The 19,723-nt window shown below is 41.6% G+C and overlaps 1 protein-coding gene across 6 annotated transcripts in view; it reads right to left on the bottom strand.

Annotated features, from left to right (window-relative positions):
• Positions 1-19,723, bottom strand: part of RIMKLB (ribosomal modification protein rimK like family member B) — an 86,681-nt gene that overhangs the window by 11,339 nt on the left and 55,619 nt on the right. For all 6 annotated transcript variants that reach the window (XR_002917059.3, XM_054526770.2, XM_002822869.5 and 3 more), the window contains one exon: positions 17,939-18,142. Coding sequence is in view for 5 of the 6 variants with exons in the window: in XM_054526770.2 (XP_054382745.1) it covers positions 17,939-18,142 (204 nt within the window). In the remaining variant the exon portion in view is untranslated. The remainder of the gene's footprint in view (positions 1-17,938; positions 18,143-19,723) is intronic.

Raw genomic sequence — 19,723 nt, 5'->3', positions numbered from 1 at the left:
TGACTTAGAAAATCAAGTAATATGCAAAGCATAGCTAAAAATGTGAGGTGAAATCACAAAGATAAAAAATTTGGGCCAGCCGTGATGGCTCATGCCTGTAATCCCAACACTTTGGGAGGCTGAGGTGGATCATTTGAGGTCAGGAGTTCACGACCAGCCTGGCCAACATGGTGAAACCTCGTTTCTACTAAAAATACAAAAATTAGCCCGGTGTGGTGGCACGCGCCTATAGTCCCAGCTACTCAGGAAGCTGAGGCCCAAGAATCGCTTGAACCCAGGAGGCGGAAGTTGCCGTGAGCCAAGATCGTGCCACTGCACTCCAGCCTGGGCGACAGAATAAGACTCCATCTCAAAAACAAAAACAAAAATAAAACAAAACATAAAACTGGAGAACTGAATCAGAAAAATACTCCTCAGAAAGACAGAAACAGATGGGGAGGCAATAATTAATGAAGACATTTTCCAGAAAACTGTGTAAGGAAAAAATTTAGTCTGCTGACTAAAACAGCTAAAATCCAGGTTGAACTGATAAGAAAAGACACAAATATATCTACAAAATCCCAATAAAATTTGAGCGCCACTAAAAAAATTTACAAAGAATAAATTACCCACAAAGGAAAAAAATGAGAGTAGATTTGGACATTAAACTGCAACAATAAAATCTTCAAGGCAGTAGAATTGAAGCTAGATTCTTAAAATATAAGAATTATATCTCAGACAAAGTATTCTTCTTCTTTCAGGGAGAAAGAAAGACGTGTGATATTCTGATCTAAATTATATATTGGTTTTTGTCCACAGTTCCTGGCATATAACTCCAACAGCCCTTGTTATAGTCTTTTCTTATAATGTTGGGGCACTTTCCTTAGAAAATAGAATCTAACCTTCCCCTGTCCTCCTTTCACCCACCCCACAGCAGGACTCTAATCTTTCACTGCCTTTCTGATTGTGGGTCATAAGACCTCATTCCAGATGAGGTCCTGCCCCATACCCTGGAGGAAGGAATGCGGCACAGAGAGGCCAAGAAGAATCTGAATGTACAGGCCTTGCTGGGTTTCCCTACTCAGTCTACTAGTGTTAGATCATAGCCTTTTGGTCCAATTACATTTTTACATGGTTATCAATTATGTCTATCCAATTGGATATCAAAAAGGGCAAGGTTCAGAAAGCTTCTGGATAGCTGGACACGCAGAGGTTCCTGAAGGGTGGCAAGCCCTGGAAGGGCATGGAAGCTCCATATCCTTTCTCCCATACCTTGCCCTATGCATGTCTTCACCTGTATCCTTTGAAATATCCTTTATAATATACAAGTAAACACAATGTAAATGTTCCTTGAGCTCTGTGAGCTGCTGTAGCAAATTAATCAAACCTAAGCAGAAAGTCACGGGAATCCCAACTTGAAGCCAGTTGGTCACAAGTTCTGTAGGCCTGGACTTACAACTGGTGTCTGAAGGGGGTGAGGTGGGGAATTGGGGATATTCTTGGTGACTCTTGGTAACTGAGCCCTCAACCTGTCAGATCTGATGGTATCTCCAAATAGATAGAGAAATCCCCCACACGTGGTCAAATAAGTGTTCTGTGTGAATTGTTGTTGAATGACAGAATAGAAAAAGCACTTTGAGTGTATTTTTTGTATTAACAGAATATGTGAGGGTATCTACGATTCTGATAGCCCACCAGGAAAAATAATCAAGAAATGATACTAACATACTAGTAAATGGCTAACAGAGATCTCAAGATATGGGAAGATGAATATGAGGAGTAAACCATGGTGAGTACTTTGCAATATAGGTATAATTCATTTTAAGTGGATAAAGACAGACTGCCTGGGAATGGATAAAGTGCTACATAAGGGTTCATGAAACAGAAGAGACATACAGTAAAACAAATTCCAAACAGATGAACTAAAACTATTAGATGATTTCAGCAAAACTGGAATGTAAGGTCAATGAGACTAGGGATTTTTGTCTGTTTTGTTCACTACTATATACAAAATACTGCTACAATAGGCCAGGCGCAGTGGCTCATGCCTGTAATCCCAGCACTATGGGAGGCCGAGGCGAGCAGATCACCTGAGGTCAGGAGTTAGAGACCAGGCTGGCCAACATGGTGAAACCCCGTATCTACTAAAAATACAAAAATTAGCTGGGTGTGGTGGCAGATGCCTGTATGTGGGAGGCCAAGATAGGAGAATGGCTTTAACCCAGGAAGCGGGGGTTGCAGTGAGCTGAGATCGTGCCATTGCACTCCAGCCTGGGCAACAAGAGCAAAATTCCATCTCAAAAAAAAAAAAAATTATTGCTACAACAGTACTTAACGCTTCGGAGGTACTTGAAACTATTTACTCAATAAATGAATCAATCAAGTGGAAAGAGTAGGAAGGAAATAAAATTGTTCTAATATTCCCATTGAAGGGGAGAGGGAACAAAGAACACCAGGGGAAAGTAAAGGTATTCCAAAGACTTCATTATTATTATGATGGTACAGTGAAGCAGTAAATAAAGTATCAAGGAAAATTATCTTCTCAAGTAACTGTAGAGAATCTGTCTGATTATGAGCATAAGAAAATAGAAGGTAACCATTAATGGAACGCAAAACCCTGGTTGATCTCCAAAATTAACTGGGTTTGGTGGCAGGAGTGAAAATAAAATGGTACCTTACTAACCAGCAAAAATTAGAAAAGAAAAAGAATAAGGAACAATTTGAGTTAAATAATAAACACAAAATAAGATGGAAGAAATAAAATGAAGTATATTAGTAATTACACAAAAAATGGACCAAATCTTCCATTAAAAGATGGAAACTAGTCCGATTTGAATAAAAAACAACTTAGCTATATACTGCTTATAGAAAACATAGGCAAAATAAACTTACTTCACAGCTTGATTTCTCCTGACCAGAGTATATATCCATATATACATTTTTTCCTTTGTTAAATACAAATATTAATCATGCTGGTCACGCAACAAAAAAAAACTTAATCAAATTAAAAAAAAATGTTGCAGGCCACATTCTCTGACAATATTAGTAAGTCAAGAAAATCAGAAGGTAATAGGGTAATGATAAAGGTAGCCAAAAGAATATTAACTATTTTGAGGTTGCAAAATTGATCCCTTGGATCAAAGAAATCACAAAGGAAAATGAGAACCATCTGTAAATAAAAGAGAAAAATGCTTTGTATTAATACCTTCCAACACTGTGAAAATTCTCCAGAGGAAGATGTTTAACATGAATTGCCTTCATTTTGAAACAAGAAACTAAGTGTTCTAGCCAAAGAAACTAGGAAGAGAGATATAATGAAAACAACAAGTAAAATGAATACAACAGAAAGATAGAACTTTTTAAAAATAAAAAAGCTATTTTGATAAGAATAAGAATGACAATAAAGAGAATCACACACAAAGCAGAGATTAAAAGCAGCATATGCAAATATCTCACAAAACTCTTTGGCAAAAAATTGGAAACCTAAAAGAAATGTATCATTTTCCAAGCAAATGATAAATTTCCAAAACCACCCCAGAAGTGGCAAACTTTAACAGGGCAATTATTACAGAAGGGTTTCAGAAAGTGATAAAAGCTATTACTGCAAAAGGAACTAGGATGAGAAAGGTTCACAGCTCAGTTTTATTTAGCTATCCTTTATTCCAATGTTACTTTAACAACATAGAATGCCCTAGGAAAAGACTGAAAACTTCCCAATACATTAAATAAAGCCAGCATAACCTTAATACCAAATGTGATGACGTTTTTTAAAAATAGTAATATTGGCCAATCTTATAAAAACAGATGAAAACATTCTAGGGCAACCCCCTTTGGGTCCCCTCCCTTTGTATGGGAGCTCTGTTTTCACTCTATTAAATCTTGCAACTGCAAACACTTGTGGTCCATTTTGTTACGGCTCGAACTGAGCTTTTGCTCGCCGTCCATCACTGCTGTTTGCTGCTGTCCCAGACCCACCGTTGACTTCCACCCCTCTGGATCCAGCAGGGTGTCCACTGTGCTCCTGATCCAGCGAGGCGCCCATTGCTGCTCCTGATCAGGCTAAAGGCTTGCCATTGTTCCTGCATGGCTAAGTGCCTGAGTTCTTCCTAATCGAGCTGAACAGTAGTCGCTGGGTTCCACAGTTCTCTTCCATGACCCATGGCTTCTAATAGAGCTATAATGCTCACTGCATGGCCCAAGATGCCATTCCTTGGAATCCGTGAGGCCAAGAACCCCAGGTCAGAGAACAAGAGGCTTGCCGCCATCTTGGGAGCGGCCCTGCCGCCATCTTGGGAGCTCTAGGCACAAGGACCCCCCAGTAACATTTTGATGACCACGAAGGGACCTCCAAAGTGGTGAATAATATTGAACCACTTTGGCTTGCTCTTCTGTCCTATCCTTCCTTAGAATTGGAGGAAAATACCAGGCACCTGTCAGCCAGTTAAAAATAATTAGCATGGCCGCCAGACTTAAGACTCAGGTGTGAGGTTGTCTGGGAAAGAGCTTTCTAACAACCTCCAACCCTTCTGGGTTGGGAGCATTGGTCTGCCTGGAACCAGCTTCTGCTTTCAATTTTCCTGGGGAAGCTGACGGCCAACTAGAGACAGAAAGCTATCATCCCGAACTCCTGGCATTAGCCGGTTGAGATCATGGTGCAGACAGAAGTCTCTACTCAACAGTCACCCATGCATACACCCCTACCTTTCCTTCTGACCCATAGCTTCTGGGTCCCAACCACGACTTTCTTGAAAGTGTAGCCCAAAAGTCTCCTTACCTCTGAATCTACTTCCTCTGATCCCTGCCTCCTAGGTACTAATGATTCCGACTTTCATTTCCTCTAGCAAGTTGTATTTCCAAAGGGATCTAAGGAAGCTCTACACTGCATCTTAGGCCCCTAGGCTAAGAAGCCAGAGTCTTGTCTCTGGTGTCCCTCCCAATTTAGGCATACAGCTCTCGACATGGGCAGTTATGTGCGACCTGTTCCCCACCACCCTTACCAGGGCCCCAAGTTTGTAAAGGGCTAGGAAAAAAGAGAAAGAGAGACACGGGAGAGAAAGACAGACAAAGAGGGGGCCAAAGAGAGAAAGAAAAAGAAGTAGTAAAGGAAAAACAGTGTACCCTATTCCTTTAAAAGCCAGGGTAAATTTAAAACCTACAATTGATAATGGAAGGTCTTCTCTGTGATCCTATAACACTCCAATACTACCTTGTTGTCAGGGTAAACAAGGGTGTAGCCCGAAAACAGAGACCACTGACAACCCCGTAGCCTTCCTATCAAAAATCTTTCACTCAGTAACCCGTGGATGGGCCAAATGCATTCAGTCAGTAGCAGCAACTGCATTGCTAAAAGCAGAAAAATAACCTTTAGAGGAAACCTTATTGTGAGCACGTCACCAGTTCAGAATTATCCTAAGTCAAAAAAGCAAAAAGGTAGCTTACTAACTCAAATCTTAACGTATGCAGCTATTCTGTTAGAAAAAGGTGATTTAACATTAACCACTGAAAATTCCCTTAACCTAGCAGATTTCCTAACAGGGGATTTAAATCTTAATTGCCACACAAAGGTCCGACCAGACCTAGGAGGAACTCCCTTCAGGACAGGAGATAGACGGTTCCTCCCAGGTGACTGAGAAAAAAACACAGTGGGTATTCAGTAATTGATAGGGAGAATCTTGTGGAAGCAGAGTTAGGAAAATTGCCTAATAATTGGTCTGCTCAAACCTGTGAGCTGTTTGCACTCAGCCAAACCTTAAAGTACTTACAGAATCAAAAAGACTCTATCTCAATCCTGACTCAAAAGGTTACCTACACCCTCTCTGAAATGAATTTGCCCAAGAACTGTTGTTTATGGGAATGCATGTTGATGGGCAGCTGGGCTGTTATGAAATACTCAGGAACCCAGCCCAGCTCTAGAACTCACCTCTGAGTGCAAAGGCAATGTTGGGCACGCTGGTAAAGGACCACTAGAATCCAGCAGCCTGGACCCCTTTCTTTGTGGTCAAGAAAGGTGGGAAAACAGGTGCAGGACTGCTACATCAGTGAGCGTAACTAATCCGATAAGCAGAGGTCCATGGGTGGTTACACACCATGGAAAGGAATAAGCATTAAGACCATAGAGGACGCTCTAGGACTAATGCTCACTGGAACATGACTCGGGGTGCTGGCATCCCTATGTTCTTTTTTTCAGATGGGAAACGTTCCCCCCAAGGCAAAGTACATCTCCTAAGATGTACTTTGGAGAATTGGGACCAATTTGACCCTCAAACGCTAAGAAAGAAATGACATTCTTCTGCAGTACTGCCTGGCCACGATATCCTCATCAAGGGGGAGAAACCTGGCCTCCCGACTGAAGTATAAATTATAACATCTTACAGCTAGACCTCTTTTGTAGGAAGAAAAAGGCAAATGGAGTGAAGTGCCATATGTATAAACTTTCTTTTCATTAAGAAACAACTCACAATTATGTAGAAAGTGTGATTTATGCCCTACAGGAAGCCCTCAGAGTCTACCTCCCTATCCCAGCGTCCTCCCAGCTTCTTCCCCAACTAATAAGGACCCAAAAGGAGATAGACAAAGGGGTAAACAATGAACCAAAGAGTGCCAATATTTCCTGATTATACACCCTCCAAGCAGTGGGAGGAGGAGAATTCCGCCCAGTCAGAGTGCATGTACCTTTTTCTCTCTCAGACTTGAAGCAAATTAAAATAGACCGGGGCAAATTCTCAGATAACCCTGATGGCTACATTGGTGTTTTACAAGGGTTAGGACAATCCTTTGATCTGACATGGAGAGATATAATGTTACTGCTAAATCAGACACTAACACCAAATGAGAGAATTGCCGCCATAACTGCAGCCCGAGAGTTTGGCGATCTCTGGTATCTCAGTCAGGTCAATGATAGGATGACAACAGAGGAAAGAACAATTCCCCAAGGCCAGCAGGCAGTTCCCAATGTAGACCCTCATTGGGACGCAGAATCAGAACATGGAGATTGGTGCCACAAACATTTGCTAACTTGCCTGCTAGAAGGACTAAGGAAAACTAGGAAAAAGCCTATAAATTATTCAATGATGTCCGCTATAACACAGGGAAAGGAAGAAAATCCTACTGCCTTTCTGGAGAGACTAAGGGAGGCACCGAGGAAGCATACCTCCCTGTCACCTGGCTATTAAAGGCCAACTAATCTTAAATGATAAGTTTATCACTCAGTCAGCTGCAGACATTAGGAAAAAACTTCAAAAGTCTGCCTTAGGCCCTGAGCAAAACTTAGAAACCCTATTGAACTTGGCAACCTCGGTTTTTTATAATAGAAATCAGGAGGAGCAGGCGGAATGGAACAAACGAGATAAGAAAAAGGCCACTGCTTTAGTCATGGCCCTCAGGCAAGTGGACTTTGGAGGCTCTGGAACAGAAAGGCTGGGCAAATCCAATGCCTAATAAGGCTTGCTTCCAGTGTGGTCTACAAGGACACTTTAAAAAAGATTGTCCAAATAGAAATAAGCTGTCCCCTCATCCATGCCCCTTATGTCAAGGGAATCACTGGAAGGCCCACTGCCCCAGGGACGAAGGTCCTCTGAGTCAGAAGCCACTAACCAGATGATCCAGCAGCAGGACTGAGGTTGCCCGGGGCAAGTGCCAGCCCATGCCATCACCCTCACAGAGCCCCGGGTATGCTTGACCATTGAGGGCCAGGAGGTTAACTGTCTCCTGGATACTGGCGCAGCCTTCTCAGTCTTACTCTCCTGTCCCGGACAACTGTCCTCCAGATTTGTCACTATCCGAGGGGTCCTAGGACAGCCAGTCACTAAGTTGTGACTGGAGAACTTTACTCTTTTCACATGCTTTTCTAATTATCCCTGAAAGCCCCACTCCCTTGTTAGGGAGAGACATTCTAGCAAAAGCAGGGATCATTATACACTTTAATATAAGAAAAGGAACACCCGTTTATTGTCCCCTACTTGAGGAAGGAATTAATCCTGAAGTCTGGGCAACAGAAGGACAATATGGACAAGCGAAGAATGCCTGTCCCATTCAAGCTAAAGGATTCCGCCTCCTTTCCCTGCCAAAGGCAGTACCCCCTTAGACCCGAGGCCCAACAAGGACCCCAAAAGATTGTTAAGGAGCTAAAGCCCAAGGCCTAGTAAAATCATGCAGTAGCCCCTACAATACTCCAATTTTAGCAGTACAGAAACCCAACGGACAGCGAAGGTTAGTGCAAGATCTCAGGATTATCAATGAGGCTGTTGTCCCTCTATACCCAGATGTACCTAACCCTTATACTCTGCTTTCCTAAATGCCAGAGCAAGCAGAGTGGTTTACAGTTCTGGACCTTAAGGATGCCTTTTTCTGCATCCCCGTACATCCTGTCAATTCTTGTTTGCCTTTGAAGATCCTTCGAACCCAACGTCTCAACTCACCTGGACTGTTTTACCTCAAGGATTCAGGGATAGCCCCCATCTATTTGGCCAGGCATTAGCCCAAGACTTGAGCCGGATCTCATACCTGGACACTCTTGTCCTTCGGTTCGTGGATAATTTACTTTTAGTCGCCCGTTCAGAAACCTTGCGTCATCAAGCCACCCAAGCACTTTTAAACTTCCTCGCCACTTGTGGCTACAAGGTTTCCAAACCAAAGGCTCAGCTTTGCTCACAGCAGGTTAAATACTTAGGGCTAAAATTATCCAAAAGCAGCAAGGCCCTCAGCGAGGAACGTATCCAGCCTATACTGGCTTATCCTCATCCCAAAACCCTAAAGCAACTAAAAGCGTTCCTTGGTGTAACAGGCTTCTGCTGAATATGGATTCCCAGGTATGGCAAAATAGCCAGGCCATTATATACACTAATTAAGGAAACTCGGAAAGCCAATACCCATTTAGTCAGATGTACGCCTAAAGCAAAAGCGGCTTTCCAGGCCCTAAAGAAGGCCCTAACCCAAGCCCCAGTGTAAAGCTTGCCAACAGGCCAAGACTTTTCTTTATATGTCACAGAAAAAAACAGGAATAGCTCCAGGAGTCCTTACACAGGTCCTAGGGACCAGCTTGCAACCTGTGGCATACCTGAGTAAGGAAATTGATGTAGTGGCAAAGGGTTGGCCTCATTGTTTATGGGTAGTGGCAGCAGTAGCAGTCTTAGGATCTGAAGCAGTTAAAATAATACAGGGAAGAGATCCTACTGTGTGGACATCTCATAATGTAAACAGCATACTCACTGCTAAAAGAGACTTGTGGCTCTCAGACAACCGTTTGCTTAAATATCAGTCTCTGTTAAAGAGCCAGTGCTGCAACTGCACACTTGTGCAACTCTTAATCCAGCCACATTTCTTCCAGACAATAAAAAAAAAGACAGAATATAACTGTCAACAGGTGATTGCTCACACCTATGCCGCTTAAGGGGACCTTCTAGAGGTTCCCTTGACTGATCCTGACCTCAACTTGAATACTGATGGAAGTTCCTTTGTAGAAAAAGGACTTCGAAAAGCAGGGTATGCAGTGCTCAGTGATAATGGAATACTTGAAAGTAACCCCCTCACTCCAGCAACTAGTGCTCAGCTGGCAGAACTAACAGACCTCACTCGGGCACTAGAATTAGAAGGAAAAAGGGTAAATACATATACAGACTCTAATATGCTTACCTAGTCCTCCATGCCCGCGCAGCAATATGGAGAGAAAGGGAATTCCTAACTTCCAAGGAACACCTATCAAACATCAGGAAGCCATTAGATTATTCCTGGCTGTACAGAAACCTAAAGAGGTGGCAGTCTTACACTGCCGGGGTCATCATAAAGAAAAGGAAAGGGAAGTAGAAGGGAACCACCAAGCGGATATTGAAGCCAAAAGAGCCGCAAGGCAGGACCCTCCATTAGAAATGCTTATAGAAGGACCCTAGCATGGGGTAATCCACTCCGGGAAACCAAGCCCCAGTACTCAGAAGAAGAAATAGAATGGGGAACCTCACGAGGACAGTTTCCTCCTCTCAGGATGGCTAGCCACCAAAGAAGGAAAAATACTTTTGCCTGCAGCTAACCAATGGAAATTACTTAAAACCCTTCACCAAACCTTTCACTCTCACTGCACCTCCTCCTTGCCACTGTACTACCAGTAGCTCCCCTTACCAAGAGCTTCTATGGAGAATGCAGCTTCCCGGAAATATTGACGCCCCATCGTAGTTTTTCTAAAGGAAACCCCACTTTCACCGCCCACACCCATATGCCCCTGCACTTCAGGTCATACATTTCAATTCCTGTATCTTTAACCTCCTTGTTAAGTTTGCTCTTCTAGAATCAAAGCTATAAAACTACAAATGGTTCTTCAAATGGGGCCCCAGATGCAGTCCATGACTAAGATCTACCGCAGACCCCTGGACCGGCCTGCTAGCCCATGCTCCAATGTTAACGACATCGAAGGCACCCCTCCCGAGGAAATCTCTGCACGACCCCTACCATACCCCAATTCAGCAGGAAGCAGTTAAAAGCGGTTGTCAGCCGACCTCCCCAACAGCACTTGGGTTTTCCTGTTGAGAGGAGGGACTGAGAGACAGGACTAGCTGGATTTCCTAGGCTGACTAAGAATTCCTAAGCCTAGCTGGGAAAGGTGACTGCACTCACCTTTAAACGCAGGACTTGTAACTCAGCTCACATCCGACCAATCGGGTAGTAAAGAGGGCTCACTAAAATACAAATTAGGCTAAAGCAGGAGGTAAAGAAATAGTCAAATCACATATCGCCTAAGAGCACAGGGGGAGGGGCAATGATCGGTATATAAACCCCAGGCATTTGAGCAGGTAGTGACAACCCCCTTTGGGTCCCCTCCCATTTTATGGGAGCTCTGTTTTCACTCTATTAAATCTTGCAACTGAAACAAAAAAAAAAATCTAAATAAAATATGAAAAAAACAAATTCGGTAATTTTTGAAAGAACAGTAAGCTATCCAAAGGTGGTTTATTTTTAAAATGCAAAGGGCAATTAAGAAAAAAAAAAATTCTTTTTTTTTTTTTTTTTTTTTGCGATCTCCCCCTCACCCTCTCATCTCAACCACCTGAGTTAACTGGGTTTATAGGCATGTGCCAGCATGCCAAGCTAATTTTTGTATTTTTTGTAGAGACAGAGTTTAGCCATGTTGCCCAGACTGCTCTCGAACTCCCGAGCTCAAGGCCCACCTTGGCCTCTCAAAGTGCTGGGATTACAGGCATGAGCCACTGCACCCAACCAGAAAAATTATTTTTAATCTAAAATGTATCAACATAATCCATCACATCAAGAAATTAAAGGTCTTAAGGATCTTTATTAGGATAGCTAAATAAAACTGAGCTGTGAACCTTTCTGGTCCTAAATTAAAGATGCCCAGATGGCACAGCAAAAGAAACTACCATCAGAGTGAACAGGCAACATACAGAATGGGAGAAAATTTTTGCAATCTACTCATCTGACAAAGGGCTAACATCCAGAATCTACAAAGAACTCAAACAAATTTACAAGAAAAAACAACCCCATCAAAAAATGGGTGAAGGCTATGAACAGACACTTCTCAAAAGAAGTCATTTATGCAGCCAACAGACACATGAAAAAATGCTCATCATCACTGGCCATCAGAGAAATGCAAATCAATAACCACAATGAGATACCATCTCACACCAGTTAGAATGGTGATCATTAAAAAGTCAGGAAACAACAGATGCTGGAGAGGATGTGGAGAAACAGGAACGCTTTTACACTGTTGGTGAGACTGTAAAGTAGTTCAATCATTGTGGAAGACAGTGTGGCGATTCCTCAGGGATCTAGAACTAGAAATACCATTTGACCCAGCCATCCCATTACTGGGTATGTACCCAAAGGATTATAAATGCTGCTGCTATGAAGACACATGCACACGTATGTTTATTGTGGCACTATTCACAATAGCAAAGACTTGGAACCAACCCAAATGTCCATCAATGATAGAATGGATTAAGAAAATGTGGCACATATACACCATGGAATACTATGTAGCCATAAAAAAGGATGAGTTCATGTCCTTTGTAGGGACATGGATGAAGCTGGAAACCATCATTCTCAGCAAACTATCCCAAGGACAAAAACCAAACACCACATGTTCTCACTCATAGGTGGAAACTGAACAATGAGAACATTTGGACACAGGAAGGGGATCATCACACACCAGGGCCTGTCGTGGGGTAGGGGAAGGGGGAGGGATAGCATTAGGAGATATACCTAATGTAAATGACAAGTTAATGGGTGCAGCACACCAACATGGCACATGTATGCATATGTAACAAACCTGCACGTTGTGCACACGTACCCTAGAATGTAAAGTATAATAAAAATAAATAAATAAAGATGCCAAGATGGCACAGGATAAAATCTGACAATCATCCCTCCTAAACACTCTAATAGAATCAATCTCCTTAAATATAATATCCTAAATAGCAAAACACTAAACCTATTTCAGTGGAAATCAGAAACTAGACAGAAATCACTGCAATCCTTATTGCTTAACACTATACTGGAGGTTCTAAAGCAGTGGTTCTCAACTGGGGAGAATCTGGAAATTGTATGGTGGCATTTCTGCTTGTTTGAGATCTGGGGTGGACATATTGGCATTTAGTAGTCATTGGTCAGAAATGCTATGCAAAAGACAAAACTGCCCAATTTAAAAGTAAGCAAATATAATGAAGAGCAATACATACACAAGTAAATACAAATGACCAAATAAACTATGAAAAGATTCTCATCATTCATGGTGAGAAAAATACAAATTAAAATAGCCATAAGATAGCAATTAATTCTCATCTGATTGGAAAAAAAAATTGCCAAGTTGAAATGCAAAAAGTTATGGGCTTTTTAAAAAGTAATCTGATTGATTATTTAGAGATGGAGTCTTGCTCTGTTGCCCAGGCTGAAGTGCAGTGGCATGACCTTGGCTCACTGCAACCTCCACCTCCCAGGTTCAAGTGATTCTCCTGTCTCAGCCTCCTGAGTAGCTGGGACTACAGGTGCCCGACACCATGCCCAGCTAATTTTTGTATTTTTAGTAGAGATGGGGTTTCACCATGTTGTCCTTTGGTCTCAAACTCCTGACCTCAAGTGATCCTCCCACCTCAGCCTCCCAAAGTGCTGGGATTACGGTGTGAAACACTGTGCCTAGCCATACATTTTTTTAAATATGTATTTTGTTCCATCAATTCCAACCTTGATGAGACTTACCAAGACAAAAGCACCAGTATATAAAGCAAAGCATATTCACAAGGATGTTTATAGTATTATAGCTCACAATAGTAAAACACTGAACACAAATTGCAATTCAATTCTGGCAAACAAGGTAGAGAGGCTCTTGCTCTATCAGATATCTACCCATAGTACCAAAAGAATAAAGACTGGTATTCATACATAAAAAGCACGATACAATAGACTAAGGGACCTTGCAATAGACCAATGCACATATGGAAATTAAACACATTACAAAGTAGTAATAAACAGACTATTCAATAAGTAGTGTTCAGACAACCAGTTATTCATTTTGAAAAAAGAAAACAGGATCTCTTTCATCATGCTGAACAGCAAAATCAATTTCAGGTAGATTAAAGTCCTAAACACGGAAAATCTTTTAGAAGACTATTCAAGAACTGAACATGACCAAAGGGTGGAGAAGAATTTCTTCAATTTAAAAACAGTAGAGAATATAAAGAAATAGATGAATATGCTTGACATTAAAAGTGACAATTTTTGTCCATCAAAATCTATAATCAAAAAAAAGAAGAAATGCCACAGACTGGGATGAAAATACTGTACTTACATTCATATAACTGACAAAAGAATTTGAAGCCAGATTAGATAAATCTGGCCAGGTGCAGTGGCTCACACCTATAATCACTGGACTCTGGGAGGCTGAAATGGGAGGATCACTTGAGGCCATGAGTTCAAGACTAGCCTGGGTAACTAGCGAGACCTCATCTCGATAAAAAATAAGATATTTTTATAAAGGAAAAAAAGAAAAAGAGCCCGCAGATCAATACAAAAAAGGAAAAAAATATCTTGATTAAAAAAGGACACAAAGGACCTGAACAGGCAATTCATAGATGAGATACCAGAATATGCACTAAAAAAAGCAAACACATGCATAACCTCAACAGTGAGAGATAAATTAAAATAATGACATGACAGGCCGGGCGTGGTGGCTCACGCCTGTAATCCCAGCTCTCAGGGAGGCAAGAGGCGGGAGGATAGCTTGAGCCCAGGAGTTCGAGACCTGCCTGGGCAATATAGTGAGACCTGTTCTCCAGAAAAAGGAAAAAAGACATGACATAAGTTCACATTATTTTGGCAGGTTTAATGTCTACCGACCTTACAGGCTGGCAAGAAGGTGGCACTATAAGAAACAGTATTCAATGAGGAGAAATTCTAAGGTAGAATACTCACTTTGGAGAATTATTTGGCAATATCTAGTAAAGATGAAGTTACTGTAATACACTACAACACAGAAATCCCACTTCTGGGTGAATGGGCTAACCCAGAAACACTCTTGACGATGTATCTAAGGATGAAGTTTTATAACACAAAATAACAACTAGTTTAGGAATACAGACAGAAGAACTAAAAGTACATTATAGGAAAGATAAATACCAAGTTCAGGATGTGGGGAAGAGAGAAGAAAATGATCAGAGAGAGTAAACAGATAACTATATTGACAACTTATTTCTAAAGCTGGTTAAGGGGTGCAAAGGAATCCTTTATACCTTTTTGTAGGCCTCACTGATCTCAAAACCACCTTTTTTTTTTTTTTTTTTTTGAGACAGGGTCTTGCTGTGTCACCCAGGCCAGAATGCAGCCTCCCAAGCAGCTGGGACCAGAGGTGTGAATCACCACGTCTGGCTTATTTAATTAATTTATTTTTTGTAGAGATGGGGTCTCTCTACATTGTTCAGGCTAGTCTCAAACCTCAGGGCTCAAGCCATTCTCTTGCCTTGGCATCCCAAAGTGTTGGGTGGGGGATTACAGGACTGAGCCACAGCACCCGACCTCAAAACAAACTTAATGAAAAAAATATACTTCTTAATATAAAACTAAGTTACTTTCTAAAGTTCCTTTTGCCTGAACTATGAAGAGTAACTATTAATTAAATCTCAACGAAGTAAGGGAAAAGTGACCCATAAAAGAAAAGATGCCATTTAGCTCTCTTCCAGCTAGTCAGCAGGACGTGTGATAATGAAAAATTAAAATGAGACATGAAGAGCTAATTCAAGGAGGCAGAAGTCATTTTTCAAGAATAGAAAGTAGGCTGGGCACGGTGGCTCACACCTGGTGGCTCCCAGCAATTTGGGAGGCTGATCACTTGAGGCCAGGAGTTCAAGACCAGCCTGGCCAACATGGTGAAACTCCAACTCTACTAAAAATACAAAAATTAGCCCAGCATGGGGGTGCACACCTGTAGTCCCAGCTACTCAGGAGGCTGAGGCACGAGAATTGCTTGAACCTGGGAGGCAGAGGTTGCAGTGAGCTGAGATCACACCACTGTACTTCAGCCTGGGTGGCAGAGCAAGACTCCATCAGAAAAAAAAAAGTAGAAAGTAAAATTAATATAACCAATATCTTTCAAATCTTCACTGTGTTCTTACTCTATCATGTATTCTGAATAAGCCACCATATTGAATTTCATGCTTATCAATATATTGCCTTTTCTTTAGTTTTACTAAATGTTGTAGTCCCAACACTGCATTGTTTAGTTTTGCATATATTTAAATTTTATATAAATGCAATACATGTATTCTCTTCTTTGACTTGCCTTTTGAAATGAACATCACGTTTTTGAGATTCATCCATGTGATCATAGATCTCAGAAAGATAAGTAGGAATGACATCACCTGGGGCCTGGTAGCCAGGGCAAGAACTTAAAATTTTTCTGGGAATGAAAACTGGTGAGCTATTGGAGGAATTTTTTTTATTTTTGTTTTTGAGACAGGCTGGAGTCCAGTGGTATGATCATGGTTCACTGCAGCCTCGACCGCCCAGGCTCAAGTAGTCTTTCTGCCTTAGCTTCCCTGAGCAGCTGGGACCACAGGTGCATGCCACGATGCCCAGCTAATTTTTTTTTTTTTTGAGACAGTCTCACTCTGTCGCCCAGGCTGGAGTGCAGTGGTGCAATCTTGACTCACTGCAACCTCTGCCTCCTGGTTCAAGATATTCTCATGCCTCGGCCTCCTGAGTAGCTGGGACTAAACAGGAATGTGCCACTGCACCTGGCCAACTTTATATTTTTAGTAGAGATGGGGTTTCACCATGTTAGCCAGGCTAGTCTTGAACTCCTGGCCTCAAGTGATCCATCCACCTTGGCCTAAGAAAGTGCTGGAATTACAGGTTTGGGCCACCAAGCTTGGCCCCAGCTAATTTATTTTTATATTTTGTAGAGACAGGCTGGTTTTGAACCTTGAGCTCAGGATGATCTTCCTGCCTCAGCCTCCCAAAGTGTTGGGATTACCAGTGTGAGCCATTGTGCCCGGCCCTATTGGAGGATTTTGAGCAAAGGCTGATTTGACTTGCAATGTAAAAGCATCCGTCATACCACTGCGGTGTTAGGAAGAGATAAGGAGGGAAGGGTAGAAGCAAGAAGACCCCTTAAGGGGCTACTATAGGTAATCCAAATAAGAGAAGATGGTATTAGGAGTGGAGATGGTAAAAAATGGTCAGATTTGGAAACATTCTGAGTAGAGATTTCAAAGGGTTCCTGACAATTTGAATATGAGGTATAAGAGAAGAGAGGGACCAGGATGCCTCTAAGGATTTGGGTCTAAATCAGAAAAACAGAGCTGTCATTAAGCAATAGAGAGAGGCTGGATGTGGTGGCTCTCATCTATAATCCCACAGGTTTAGAAGGCCAACTCAGGAGGATTACTTGAGCCCAGGAGTTTGAAACCAGCCTAAGCAACATAGGGAGATCCTATCTCTACAAAAAAAAAAAATGTAAAAAATTAGCCCGGCGCTAGGTGTGGTGGCTCATGCCTGTAATCCCAGCATTCTGGGAGGCCGAGGCAAGCATATCACCTAGGTCAGAGGTTTGAGACCAGCCTGGCCAACATGGTGAAACTCCGTCTTTACTAAAAATAAAAAAATTAGCTGGGCATGGTGGCAGGTGCCTGTAGTCCCAGCTACTCAGGAGGCTGAGGCAGGGGAATCGCTTGAACTCGTGAGGTGGAGGTTGCAGTGAGCTGAGATTGGACCACTGCACTCCAGCCTGGGAGACAGGCAAGACCCCATCATTCACTCACTCATACATACATACATATACACATACATAAGAATAAAATGAGAAGGAGATAACTACAGGTAGAACACATTGTAAGGAGTTCAGTTTTGGAGATACTGAGTAAGCAATTCCTTATATAAACCTGGAGTTGGAGCAGGGAAAAAAGCCTAAATTGGAGATAGAAATTTGGAAATAATAAACATACAAATGGTATTTAAAGTCAAGAGCTGTACAAGATTACTAAGAAAGTGATATAAACAGAGAAGAGGAGGATAAAAACCCAAAGCCTAAGTTCTGATGTACCTGAACAATAAGAGATCTCAGAAAATACATATTTAAGAAAATCAAAATCAGCAATCTTGTTTGGACCAATGGGTAAAATGGGTTATGACATCTTATAGGAACTCCCATTATATACAAAATAAGTACATCACCAAAGAGGGAATCTCTAACTTTTGTCAGATAACCAATACATGTGTAAATTGGGTTACAAACTGACAATGGGTGAAGACAGATTTAATATGATTCAGTGAAATAGAATTATATTACAAGAAAAATAACTCAAGAGTTTAATTACATTGATGGCATGTGTAAAAATCATATTTACATGTAAAAGGAAATACATTTTTCAACTTATTAAGAGGGTCTAGAGTTACACACATATGAATACTCACTGGACAATTATAAATGTTACTTTATATACTAGAAAGATAATTGCATTATTTTTACCTAATGAGCAGTTGCTTTGCATTCTCCCATCTGTTGAACAACGTAACATGGTGCCAACCACACGGCCTCCCACGACAATGACACGTACATCCCGTCCATGAGACTCTTTAACATACTTCTGGAACAGGTATGGTGCTTCATGGCGAATAAGATGGCTTAGATCAGCCAAATGGTGCTTATCTCGAGCCAAGAAAACAGCTTTACCTATGATTGAAAAGAATAAAAATACATGTTAAGTCATCAATTGTGGGCAGACGATACCTATTATCTGAATCTTCTTGTACCACAATCTGCTATTTCAGAACCAGTTACACTTTTTTTTTTAAGTTTTCCTTGTTAGAACTGTTTTAACAGTGAAATAATACAAAAATATACAAAGACAAGGTAAACAATCTCCTTTTACCACTCCCCAAACTCTTTCATGACAAACTAAAATTTATTTTGATATATGCTGTGAGGCAGGGGTCTAGATTTGTACTTCTCCAGGTTAGCCAATAATGAAACCTTATTCACTAGCAAAACTTTTTATCTCTGAATTAAAACATGTGTGATATATTATACAATATATTAATATATGATATTAGGATATAGTAATATAGCAGTATGTTACCTCAATTTATTTCTGAATTCTCTAGCCTGTTCCACTGCTCTATTTGTCTATTTTTATGCCAATGGAAGTGGCTGTTTTTGATATATGGTTCTTAATTCCTACCATGGTGGGGAGGGGAAAGGAGGGATACTGAATCTATGTCACTTCTGGCTGAATCTAGGAGGGCTTGTGATTGCTCCAAACAAGAGAACATAGCAGAAGTAATTCTATTATGACTTATGAGGGTAGACCATAAAAGGTCATACAGATTCTTTGTTCACTTTAGCATCCACTGTAGGAGGCCTGAGACTCTTGGCTGCTCTATTGGAGAAGCCAAATACAAAGAATCCAGTCAACAGTTCCAGTTGAACTCTGATCCAGCCATCCCTGCCAAAACACAAAATATGTCACTGTACTGATTGATGTATCATTTTATGCCTTAAAATTCTACCTCAGGCTGGGCGCAGTGGCTCACGCCTGTAATACCAACACTTGGGGAGGCCGAGGCGGGTGGATCACCAGAGGTCAGGAGTTCGAGATCAGCCTGGCCAACATGGTGAAACCCCGTCTCTACTAAAAATATAAAAAACAAAGTAGCTGGGCATGGTGGCAGATGCCTGTAATCCCAGCTACTTGGGAGGCTGAGGCAGGAAAATTGCTTGAAATCTGGGAGACAGAGGTTGCAGTGAGCTGAGATCACGCCACTGCATTCCAGCCTGGGCAACAAGAGCAAAACTCCATCTCAAAAAAAAACAAAACAACAACAAAAAAAACGACCTTAATCCAAAGTCATTAAGATATTTTCATATGCCATCTTATAAAGTGTTACAGTTTTACCTTATGCATTTAAGTCTTCAAACTATATATCTTTATAGGGCGATGACTGGAGTTAGTGATCTAAGGTCTTATTGTTTCTTTGCCTTTTTTTTAGACACAGTCTGGCTCTATCGCCCAGGTTGGAGTGCAGTGGCGTGATCTCGGCTCACTGCAACCTCTGCCTCCCGGGTTCAAGCAATTCTCCTCCCTCAGCCTCCCGAGTAGCTGGGATTACAGGCGTATGCCACCACATCTGGCTAGCTGGTCTTGAACTCCTGACCTCAGGCGATCCGCCTGCCCTAGCCTCCCAAAGTGCTGGGATTACGGGCGGTCTTTATATTATTGAGGAAGATACAGACATTAACTTGAGACTCAGTCTA

This window comes from Pongo abelii, chromosome 10 (assembly GCF_028885655.2).
Source record: "Pongo abelii isolate AG06213 chromosome 10, NHGRI_mPonAbe1-v2.0_pri, whole genome shotgun sequence".
NCBI lineage: Eukaryota > Metazoa > Chordata > Mammalia > Primates > Hominidae > Pongo > Pongo abelii.
This window is presented reverse-complemented; position numbering and strand designations above follow the sequence as displayed.